Genomic DNA, 12,636 nt, shown 5'->3' with positions numbered 1-12,636 from the left:
ATCTAATGGGGGGAGACAATATGTAATAAATATATACAAGACAAGCTATCTGCAGGATAAACGGAATAATTAACAGAGAGAAGGCACTGGAATTATCAGAAAAAGCTTCCTACCTTCCAGACTTTTTTCACATACTAGAGGCTCAAGACAAACTGAATGGCTCACTATTCCTTAGTCTTGTCCTGTCCTATGCCAGATCCAGATAGTCTTGCTTGCTTGGAATGCACCACTTTGTCCTGTTTTCCTGTGTTGAGAGCTTTCTCTTCCTTCAAGGCCCAGCTTTGGTGTCCACTCCTTAGTGTTCCCTGATTATTTCAGCTGAAAATGAGACTCTCCCCTCAAATTTTCCTAGGGAGCTTTATCTGGATCTCTCCTTTGACTCTTTCTCAATCAACCTTGATTTATATATACATATATACATGTAAATGTCTTGTCCCCTCCTCCATTAAAGTGTAAGGCTCTTGAAGACAATGACTTTTGTATTTCATCTTCTTATGTCCAGTGCCTGGTACACAATAGGCACATTAATATTTGTTAAATTGAATTTGACACACAAACTAATACTAGTTGATGAAACTATCCCAGTCAAGGAAACAGCAGCAAAACTTGTGGTGGAAATTGCTCCCTGCCCTACTTCCCAAGAATGGGAGGCAAACTGCACAGGGAAGATTTGGGAACACTCCATTCATTAATAATGATAATAACAGCTTATAATCACTTATCATCAATCATTGTGGAGCTCAAAGCACTTTAGAACTTTTTAAAATTCCTACCTGAACATGCCTGGAAGACAAGAAGAGGGAAAGCTATTATGGCATTTGAATATTATAGCAAAACTATTCTAGCAGCTAGGTGGCACAGCTAATAGCACAACTAACCTAGAACCAAGAAGAATTGAATTTGAATCCAGTCTGAGACACTTTCTAGTTGTGTGAGGACCTGGACAAGTCACTTAATCTCTTTCTGGGTCAATTTCCCCATCTATAAAGGGGGGATGATAACTCCCAGGGTTGTTGTGAAATAAAATGAGATAATACTGACAAAAAAAACTTTGCAAATCATTAAGCACTATGTAAGTGCTAGCTATTATTATTATTAAGAAGAAGAAATGAGAGGATAATAGCTGGAACCTACCTGGATAAAAAACCTAGATTTCTTGCTTCCTCTACTAGTTCTGTCTTCTCAAGATGGTGATGGTTTCTGGGACCACTTCTCCTAAGGTAGAGACGGCATTCCCCAAGGGAACTGTAATATTCTCTCAAGTTCAGGATACCAAGCAATGTTATTGACGGCATGGGTCAAGACTACAACACAAATATAAACTATTGTACCTGATAACCTTTACATACATGCTTTTAACAATTAAAAAAAATTTTATGTGCAAGAGAATGGAAGAATAATGAGGAAGAAACATAACACTTAGAGAATCACTGGTTGCCAAGCTGTAGGATATCTTCCATTATTCGTTACAGGGTGATCTGATTCTCTTTCTTCAAGAGTTATCTTATTGACATTCAACCTCACATTAGATTAAAATATCACCTTTATTTTTGTAGGATCGTTTTGATAGCAAGACACAAACTTGAAGTTAGGGTCTTAGATGGTAGGAGAGGAGGAAGGGAGGGGTTGAGTGGAAATAAGGAGTCAGCAGAGTGTGAGACCAGCAAGGAAATGAGTCACACTGGATCACTTTTATGTATCACAACCCATTTCCAAAAAAAAAATACAGCTATTAATTTCTTAAAACAGCTCTTGCCCATGCTGTTCAGAGGGGTCTCAGATCCAGCGGCGTTCTCCTGTGCTGCTGTTGAAGAGATAGTCTCTACCTGTAACTAGATATGAAAAGTAGTGAGCTCTACATGCCTTGACCCTGGCAGGTCTAAGCAGGATCTTAGGGTATAAAGGAAGTAGCATATGACCAGCCATTCTCATCTAACTGTAGAATTGACCTCCTAAAAGGTGGTCTCAGGACATGAGAAAACAATCACCAAGAAAGGTTAGAGAATTTGGAACTATTCCCCAAAAGCTATTTAATTTCATACAGTGATACCATTACAAGGTCTATATGCCAACAACTCTGAGGGACATATGAGAAAGAACACTATCCACATTCAGAGGAAGAACTCTGGGAGTAGAAACACAGAAGAAAAACAACTGCTTGATCCCATGGGTTGATGGGGAAATGAGTGGGGATGTAGACTCTAAACGATCACTCTAGTCAAATATCAATAATATGGAAATGGGTCTTGATCAAGGACACAAGTAAAACCCAGTGGAATTATGCTGTTGGCTATGGGTGGGGGAGGGGAAGGAAAGCACATGAATCTTGTAAACATGGAAAAAAATTCGAAATTAATCAATTAAATAAAAATTTCCAAACAACAACAATAACAACAAACAAACAAGGTCCATATGCCAAAGATATCAAAGAAAGAGGGAAAGGGAACATATGTACAAAAATATTGATAGCAGCTCTTTTCATGGTGGCAAAGAATTGTAAACTGTGGGGATGCCCATTAATTTGGAATGGTCAAAGAAGTTATGGTATATAATGCGATAGAATACTATAGTGATGTAAGAAATGAGAAGGGGATGGTTTCAGGAAAACCTGGGAAAATACTACACAAATTATTTGATATAATAAGCAAAGAAGGAGTCCTACCAAATTCCTTTTATGACACAAATATGGTACTGATTCCAAAGCCAGGTAGAACAAAAACAGAGAAAGAAAACTACAGACCAATTTCCCTAATGAACATAGATGCAAAAATCTTAAATAGAATAATAGCAAAAAGACTCCAGCAAGTGATCAAGAGGGTTATCCATCATGATCAAGTGGGACTTATACCAGGAATGCAAGGATGGTTCAACATTAGGAAAACCATCCTCATAATTGGCCATATCAACAAGCTAACAAATAAAAATCGTATGATTAACTCAATAGATACTGAAAAAGCCTTTGACAAACTACAGCACCCATTCCTATTAAAAACACTAGAAAGTATAGGAATAGAAGGACCTTTCCTAAAAATAATAAACAGTATATATCTAAAACCATAAACAAGCATCATATGTAATGGGGATAAATTAGAAGCCTTCCCAATAAGATCAGGCATGAAACAAGGATGCCATTATCACCTCTATTATTTAACGTTGTACTAGAAACACTAGCAGTAGCAATTAGAGAAGAAAAAGAAACTGAAGGTATTAAAATAGGCAATGAGGAGACTAAGCTATCACTCTTTGCAGATGATATGATGGTATACTTAAAAAATCCTAGACAGTGGAGTGAGAGTCAGGCCTAGAGACAGGAGGTCCTAGGTTCAAACCTGGCCTCAGCCACTTCCCAGCTGTGTGACCCTGGGCAAGTCACTTGACCCCCATTGCCCACCCTTACTACTCTTCCACCTATGAGACAATACACCAAAGTACAAGGGTTTAAAAAAATGCTAGAGAATCAACTAAAAAGCTAGTAGAAATAATCAACAACTTTAGCAAAGTTGCAGGATACAAAATAAATGCACATAAATCATCAGCATTTCTATATGTTTCCAACACATCACAACAGCAAAAGGTAGAAAGAGAAACACCATGTAAAATCACCCTAGACAATATAAAATACTTAGGAATCTATCTACCAAAACAAACACAGGAATTATATGAACACAACTACAAAATGCTTTCCAAACAATTAAAACTAGATCTAAACAATTGGAAAAACATTGATTGCTCATGGATAGGATGAGCTAATATAATAAAAATGACCATTCTACCCAAATTAATTTACTTATTTAGTGCCATACCTATCAAACTACCAAAAAATTTTTATTGAATTAGAAAAAACTATAACAAAGTTCATTTGGAATAACAAAAGATCAAGAATGTAAAGGGAAATTTTAAAAAAAAGTGAAGGAACAGTACCAGATATTAAACTATACTATAAAGCAGCTGTCATCAAAACAATATGGTACTGGCTAAGAGACAGAAGGGAAGATCAGTGGAATAGACTTGGGGTAAGTGACATTAGCAAGACAGTCTATGATAAATCCAAAGAGCCCAACTTTTGGGACAAAAATCCACTATTTGACAAAAACTGCTGGGAAAATTGGAAAACAATATGGGAGAGATTAGGTTTAGAGCAACATCTCACACCCTACACCAAGATAAATTCAGAATGGGTGAATGACTTGAATATAAAAAAGGAAACTGTAGGTAAATTAAGTGAACACAGAATAGTATACTTGTCAGATCTCTGGGACAGGAAAGATTTTAAAACCAAGCAAGAATTAGAAAAAATTACAAAATGCAAAATAAGTAATTTGATTATATTAAATTAAAAAGGTTTTGTACAAACAAAAACAATGCAACCAAAATCAGAAGGGAAACAACAAACTGGGGAAAAAAATCTTTATAACAAAAAATTCTGACAGAGGTCTAATTACTCAAATATATAAGGAGCTAAATCAATTGTATAAAAAATCAAGCCATTCCCCAATTGATAAATGGGCAAGGGACATGAATTGGCAATTTTCAGGTAAAGAAATCAAAAGTATCAATAAGCACATTAGAAAGTGTTCTAAATCTCTAATAATTAGAGAAATGCAAATCAAAACTACTCTGAGGTATCACCTCACACCTAGCAGATTGGCTAAAATGATAGAAGGGGAGAGTAATGAATGTTGGAGGAGATGTGGCAAAATTGGGACATTAATGCATTGCTGGTGGAGTTGTGAACTGATCCAACCATTCTGGATGACAATTTGGAATTATGCCCAAAGAGCTCTAAAAGACTGCCTTCCTTTTGATCCAGCCATAGCATTGCTGGGTTTATACCCGAAAGAGATCATAGATAAAAAGACTTGTACAAAAATATTTATAGCTGCACTTTTTGTGGTAGCAAAAAACTGGAAAATGAGGGTATGCCCTTCAATTGGGGAATGGCTGAACAAATTGTGGTATATGCTGGTGATGGAATACTATTGTGCTCAAAGGAATAATAAACTGGAGGAATTCCATGTGAACTGGAAAGACCTCCAGGAATTGATGCAGAGTGAAAGGAACAGAGCCAGAAGAACATTGTACACAGAGACTGATACACTGTGGTAAAATCGAATGTAATGGATTTCTGTACTGGCAGCAATGCAATGACTCAGGACAATTCTGAGGGATTTATGGAAAAGAATGCTACCCACATTCAGTGGAAGAACTACAGGAGAGGAAACACAGAAGAAAAACAATTGCTTGAACACATGGGTTGATGCGGACATGATTGGGGATGTAGATTCGAAATGACCACCCCAATGCAACTATCAATAATATGGAAATAGGTCTTGATAGATGACACATGTTAAAAACCAGTGGAAATGTGTGTTGGCTATAGGTGAAGGGGAAAGTAAGAACATGAATCATGTAACCATGGCAAATTTTTCTAAAAAATTAAAAATTAAAAAAAAAAAAAGAATTAAAGATAGCCCCAAGGATACAGAGAAGTAAAAGGAGTGATGGTTCAATAGACAGAAAGTGAAGTCAGAGGAAAGAACAGGTTTAGGGCAAAAATAATAAGCTCAGGGGCAGTGTGTGTGGCTCAGTGGATATATAGAGCACAGGCCTTGAGTCATGAGGTCCTGGGTTCAAATCTGACCTCAAACACTTCCTAGCTGTGTGACTCTGGGCAAGTCACTTAACCTTGATTGTCTAGACTTTGTCACTCTTCTGTCTTCAAATTGATACTAACACAGAAGATAAAGGTTAAAAAAAAAAAGATAAGTTTAACTTCGAACAGTTTGAGGGTCCAGTGGGACATCCAAGTGAAGATGTTCTCCTCCAAGCTTTTTTTTGCTACGGATCTGGGTCACCTTGTGCAGGTCACCTGCTTTTCTTGGGCCTCAGTTTCTCATATCTGCCCTTCTGAGCCCCAGGCAGTGGGATGAGAATGAAGTTCACAAAGTGGGGAATGAGTAGCCTAATGAAGTGACAGGCAATTACACCTGGAGATCAGAGCCTCAGGATTTTCTGAACCCAAAGCCAGGGCTGGGTGGGGCAACAGAGGGTGGTGCCCTCAGATCAGGGCAATGCCAGACATCCTGCCCTCCCCCAGCTCCCAGGCAATGCACCCTGGCAACCTTGTGGGTATGACAAACACCAACTACTAAGCAGAGGCTTCAGATGAGAGAGCTCCATCCCCCCTGGCAGTTGCTGGCCCCCAATATGAAGCTGCTCTACCTTGGGGGACTCATTTTTGCCCTGGACATTTGGGGTATGAGCAGTTGGGGCACGGGAAGGGCAAGGATGAGGTTATGGGGTCTCTCCTGCTGTCTGGGCAGTTTCCTTTCCACCCTACCCCTAGTCAGAACCAATTTTTCTCTCTGAAGGTACCTCGGCTTTACTAAACACAATCAACTTCATGGATTGCGGAGGCTTACTCCAAGGACAGCTTTTTCCCTTCTCGCCAGTCTATGATGTGAGAGGTAGGATTCCCCTAGAGCGGGAAGGAGGGTGGGGGCAAGGAAAAGGCAAAGAAGACCAGGATGAACCTCAGCCCCAAACCCTGGGTCCCCTCGAGCCTCCTGACCTCCCCAATGCAACTACCTTTGAGTTCTGCCTTCTAAACATCTCCAAAGGTCCTCCATCACTCCATGGCGACTTCCACTCTCCACTCCCCACTCTGAGAAGAGTTCTGGCCTTGGAGTCAGCACGCCTGAATTTGAATCTGTATTCTATGGCTTCCTGTAGGTGTAATTGTGGAGAGATCCCTTCACTTTTCTGTTAAAAATGTAAATCTGGATAGAGCCTTGGATTTACAATCAGGAAGACCTGAGTTGGCATCCCACTTAGGCTACAGCTTACGTGACCCTGGTCAAGTCACTATTTCTCCTTGCCTCAGTTTTCTCATGTGTAAAATAGGATTAGCAGGACAGATCTTATTCAACAAGCAATTATAAAGTGTTTACTATGGGTTGATGTAAAGATAAAATTATATATATATTATATATATATATAACTTAGGGGCAGCTAAGTGGTATAGTGAATAGAGTACTGGGACTAGGGTCAGGAAGACCTGAGTTCAAAATCAACCTTAGACACTTACTGGCTGTGTGACTCTAGGTAAGTCACTTAACCTCTGTCTGCCTCAGTTTCCTCATCTGTAAAATGGGGGAAATAATAGCACCTACTTCCCAAGATATCTGTGAGGATCAAATATGATAATATTTGTAAAGCACTTGGCACAATACCAGGCACTGTATAAATATTAGCTGCTATTATTTGCAAACCTTAAACTGTTATATAAATGCTTGCTATTATTTTTATTATATAAATAGATAAAAGCTGTAAGTGCTTGCTATTATTTTTATTATTTTTTTCTCTGGGACTTATTTTCCCTACCTATAAAAAGAAGAGTTTGGGGTACCTGCTCATTAAAGACCTTTCCATTTCTATATTCTATGAACTATGGCTCAACAGGGCAGGTACAATTCTTCTCATATTACAGAGAAAACCAAGTCCTTGAGAAGTAAGGTGACCTGTTCCATGTCAACCAGTTTCTTTGCATTAGGACCAGGGATAAACTTTGTACGTTATGAAGGAGCAGGAGAGATCATCTAACAGAGCCCTCTCATTTTACAGATTGGAAAACCGAGGCCCAGAGAGAATAAGTGATTCTCTCAGTTTCCCCAGTAGTATGTGGCAGATAAAGATTTTCATCCAGGTCTTCTGATTCCAGTTCTGTTGCCTATAGGTTCCTATGATACTTCTAGGGCTGTTGTCAGGGTGCAAAGGGCATGAGAAATTCCAATTACTGAGCTGTGGTTTGGGTGCAGGGCTGCCCTGGACTGTGAACATTTCTGAGAGATTGGGACCAGGCTCTGTCATCCATGTATTCTCTTTCAACTGCTCCTGCCCACCCGTCCTGGAGATAGACAGAGTGGTTCCCTCTAGCACCTTCTTTAACCAGCCTGATTTATCTGCATTTTCAACACAGTATCTGGCAAAGGTATGAGGGGCTGGGGTTGGGCAGGGTTGGGGGGTGGTTAAGGAGATCTAAGAGAACCGAGGCTAGCTTCCAACAATCATTCTATCAATTCACACTTACAGATACTTGATAGACTCTGGATAGGACTGTGGGAATTTCTATTCATTTCCCCTTTGTGCCTCGGTTTCCTTATCTGTAAAAGGAGGGAATTGGATGAGCATTAGGCAAGATACTAAGGTCTCTTCCAGCTCTAAATTTTCTAATATCAGAGACGGTCCCTGCCCTTAAAGAGGTCCTGGTCCCTTTGGGGAAATAAAGGCAGTGATGTTGAGAAAGAAGTTACAAAATAGATCATTGATGAAGAGGTCTGAGATCCCTGGACATTCCCAGGGATCCTAGGATTGAGAGCTGAAAGATTTTGAAAGGTCATTGAGATTGGTCTAGTCTAGATTGGCCAAGGGCAGCTAGGTGGTACAGCAGATAGAGTGCCAAAGTCTGGAGTCAGGAAGACCTGAATTAAAATCTGGCCTCAGACACTTACTAGCTATGTGACCCTAGGCAAGTCGCTTCACCCTCTTTGCCTCTGTTTCCTCATCTGTAAAACAAAGAAGAAAAATGTAAAAGAAGAAAATGGTGAACCACTCCAGTATCTTTGCCAAAAAAACCCTGAATTGGGTCACAAAGAGTTAGACACAATTGAACAAAATTGATTTAGTCCAACCTTCTCCTCTCTCTCTCTCTCTCTCTCTCTCTCTCTCTCTCTCTCCCCCACTTTCCCACTCTCTCCCCTCTCTGTTTTTCTCTCTCTCTCCTTCTCCCTCTCTCTTTTCTCTCTCTCTCTTTCTCCCTCTCTTTGTCTTGCTTTCTCCCTCTGTCTCTCTCTATACACACATATGTATACATATATACCTGTAATCTCTTTCACATATACACGCATACACATATACCCATATATACTCTTTCTATATGTGTATATGTTTATATGTACACATGTATATACATAGATATTATACTCTCTTTCTCATATATATGTACCCATACTATCTCTCTGAGAGAGACAGAGAGACTGACAGACAGAGACAGAGAAATAAAGAGAGAAATGTGGAAACTGAGTCCTAAAGCTCCTACCTGTTCCCCTAGCCACTGACTCTTAGGTGGATCCTTCAAGAAACCCTTCAGGCTGGGGTCCAAGAGATGTAACCCTGACTAGCTGCCCCTACCTGTTCCTGCTGAGGTGTCAGTTCCTGGGGATGGACTGAGGTTTTAGAATGGAGGAAGGACATGATCTGGGAAGAATACTTCTTCCTATTTACAAAAAGGAAAGTTGCCGTCTGTTTTTGCAGCACATTTGACTCAGGATATAGCCCTCCCCACTACTCCTCTCATCCAAGGATCCTAATATGGGAAGGATTGAAGAAGGCTGGACCAGACAACCTTCAGAACCCGGAGCCAGGGCCAGAAGGCCCAGAGAGGGAGAGAAAGGCCATGGAGATGCCAGGGAGTGGGACGGGGAAGGCTAATTAAAAGTTGTGAAGAAATCACTTCATCTCCTTTTTAAAAACCTTGTCAAGTCTGGCCTGAATGTTTTAAAGGCTACATTTTAAAACAGGACCGTGTGAGAAGAGCAGAACACACACACACACACACACACGCGCGCGCACACACACACACGCGGATGCACATAAAATATTTTGGCATCAAAATGAGCCCTGAAATCGTCAATTTATGATTTAAAATAATACTAGTCCCTATGCTGCTGCTTCCTGGTCAAAAGTTAAGGGGGAGAAAGAATTCCTCGCTCCAGTCGTTAACAAGGAGCACCTTGCAGCTTCCTATTTAAACTAATTCCTCTTGTTAATTAGGCACTAAGTGGAGTGGTTATTATTTTTTTTGCATCCCTTGGGAATGGCCCAGCGCCACGAAGATAGTAAAGAGTAGAGCCTGGACTTAAACCCAGGTTTTGTCTGAGTCCAATCACAGGCTCTCTGGTTCTTGGGGGCTCCCAACCACCCCGGCAATAGCATTTATATAGTGCTTTAATATCTTGTAAAACGCTTTACAAATATTCTCATTTTATCCTCATAAGGTGGTGGTTGTTATTTGGTCTTTTCAGTTGTGTCTGACTCTTTGTGAGGTTTTTTTAGCAGAGATACTGGAGGGGTTTGCGATTTCCTTCTCCAGCTCATTTTAGAGATGAAGAAACTGAGGCAAACAGAGTAAAGGTATGAAATATCTAAATCTGGATTTGAACTCAAGTCTTTCTGACTCCAGGCCTGGCACTCTATCTGCTGCTGCACCACTAGCTACTCATGGGAGATAGGTGCTATTATTATCACCATTTTACAGGTGAGGAAACTGAGGCAAACAGGATAAAGTGATTTGTCCAGGGTCACACCACTAGTAAGTCTCTGAGGTTGGATTTGAATTCAGGTTTCCTGACTCCAGGTCTGGCACTCTATCCAATGTACTAGTAGCTACCCATGGGAGATAGGTACTATTATTATCCCCATTTTACAGATGAGGAAACCGAGGCAGCCCAGGATCACACAGCTCCTGCGTTTCTGAGGGGAGATTTGAACTTCCTGCCTCCTGCTCTACCACAATGTCCACTATATCGCCTATGAGGTAGTCAATGGACACTGTCATGCTTAACCCTAGGTGAGCTTAAGCAGTTCAGCCAGGCTGGATGCCCGACAGGTGAACCATTACCAACTCAATCTGAAACTCTCATGTATGAGAGAAATTCAGAATTTTCCACTGTCGGTGGAGGTGTTTCGGGCCCACGGACCTCCCGTCTGTCTGGACAGATTTTCCAGCGCAGGTGAGGCGGGTACAGGGTGGACTCAGGGCCTCCTGAGAGCTTTGCCTAAGTTGGACCCAATGCTCATGACGCAATGATCCAAGTCTGGCTCTTCTGGCGCCATGTTCCTTACCTGGAGCAAGGGGGAAGGGGTGCAGGGACTACTCCATCCTATTCCTTTTACCCTTCTTTTCTGGGGCCCTGGAGCGAGGGAGGGTAGACTCTCTGGTCAGCAGGACAGACTAAAAGGACCACGAAATTTGGAGGCAGAGGGTCTGGGTTCAAATCTCCACACTCCCACTCTTTGGAACCTCTCTGAGACTCAATCCCCTCATGAGACCAGATCATCTCTAAGGACTTTTCTACCTTTTGAATCCTGTGATCTTCTTGCTGGGGGCAGCTGGGGACCATGTGCAGGTCCTGGAGACTGTGAGACCCCGATCTCTGATCTACATGGTACTGCTCCGCAGAGAACTGACCGGTGTCAAGGTGAGCCCAGAGGACCAGGGAGGCTAGAACCGGCAGGTCAAGGAGGGTAGGAGCAGGCAAGGACTGGCCAGCCAGGTGTAGGATGAGAGAATAATAGAGATTCTAGGCAGGAGAGATATCGTGAGGAAGGATGATCAGGCGGGGGCCTGAGAGGGTCCAGCCCGGTGGATGGAGAGAGTGCTAGACTTGGAGGCAGGAAGAAGACCTGCATTTGTTTTGGGATACTTACGGCTGTGTGACCCTAAACAAATCAACCTCCCTCTCTGAGATTCCGTTCCCTTATCTGTAGAGTGAGGATAGCAATAGTCCCCACTTTACTGGGTTGTGTGAAGATCAAATGAGATCATTAACAGAAAGCATTTTCTCAAACCTTAAAGCCCGATCTAAAGGTTAGCTATGATTATTATGAATATAATATAGTGTTATATTATTATATATCACATAAAAATTATATGTATTATGTAGCAATAATTATATATAAAACCGTATACAGGTATCCCTTCTACGTAGTGATTTTCCCTGTCACAGTTTCCATATACTGTGACTCTCCATTAGAAATTAAGTGGGGATTGGGGGGGAGTTTTGTGGGTGCCGAAGACAATACATGCAGGCCAGCAGGTGACACAGAAAAAGTTTAGAAACTCAAAAATGTATAAAATACATGTATAGTATTGGATAATACCAGCATCCTTTGTCTTTTAATACCATAAGTATACACAGTAAACACCCCATAAAAGGAAAAGTACAAATTCAGACTCCTTTTCTGGATCGAAGGGAGGGCCAAAAAGTTTGATGTGGATTTTCCAAATCCCAGGGGTGCCATGGCCCTAAATCCCCTCAATGTGGAGGGGATGTATTATAGCTGTATATACTATTCTATATTAACAATGGGTGGCAGTAGAACTCTGGACCTGGAGTCAGGAAGACCTGAGTTCAAATCCAGCCTCAGACACTTACTAGCTGTGTGACCCTGGGTAAACTAATCTCTGTTTGCCTTGATCCATTGAAAAAGGAAATGGCAAACCATTCCAGCATCTTTGCCAAGAAAACCTCACAGACAGTAGGGTATACTGGGACACAACTGAACAACAGCAAAAAAAAAAAAAATACACACACACACACACACACACACACACAAAGGGAGAACACTGGAAGAGAGGAGGAGATAGGGAGCATCAAAGAATTTTCTCATTTTACAGCAGAGGAAATTGAGGTTAAGTGAGTTTTGCTTGACTAGTAAAGCATTACCCAGGTCCAGATCCTCTGATTCTAGAACCAGTCCTTTTTCTCTTATTACAATGAAGCTGGTTTGGAGAGGGCTTAGAGAAGAAGAGAAACAAGTGGGGGTCCCTGATTGCCTACTCTAATGTATTCCCCC

General features: G+C 41.1%; 1 protein-coding gene across 1 annotated transcript in view; it reads left to right on the top strand.

Moving 5' to 3' along the window:
- The first annotated feature begins 6,165 nt into the window (after window positions 1-6,165).
- Window positions 6,166-12,636, top strand: part of CDHR4 (cadherin related family member 4) — a 37,201-nt gene continuing 30,730 nt past the window's right edge. The window contains exons 1-5 of the mRNA XM_044676809.1: window positions 6,166-6,256; window positions 6,372-6,467; window positions 7,818-7,990; window positions 10,628-10,790; window positions 11,170-11,258. Coding sequence (XP_044532744.1) covers window positions 6,166-6,256; window positions 6,372-6,467; window positions 7,818-7,990; window positions 10,628-10,790; window positions 11,170-11,258 — 612 coding nt within the window. The remainder of the gene's footprint in view (window positions 6,257-6,371; window positions 6,468-7,817; window positions 7,991-10,627; window positions 10,791-11,169; window positions 11,259-12,636) is intronic.

Source organism: Gracilinanus agilis, chromosome 1 (assembly GCF_016433145.1).
Source record: "Gracilinanus agilis isolate LMUSP501 chromosome 1, AgileGrace, whole genome shotgun sequence".
NCBI lineage: Eukaryota > Metazoa > Chordata > Mammalia > Didelphimorphia > Didelphidae > Gracilinanus > Gracilinanus agilis.
The sequence above is the reverse complement of the archived record's forward strand: the minus strand, read 5'-3'. Positions and strand labels throughout refer to the sequence as shown.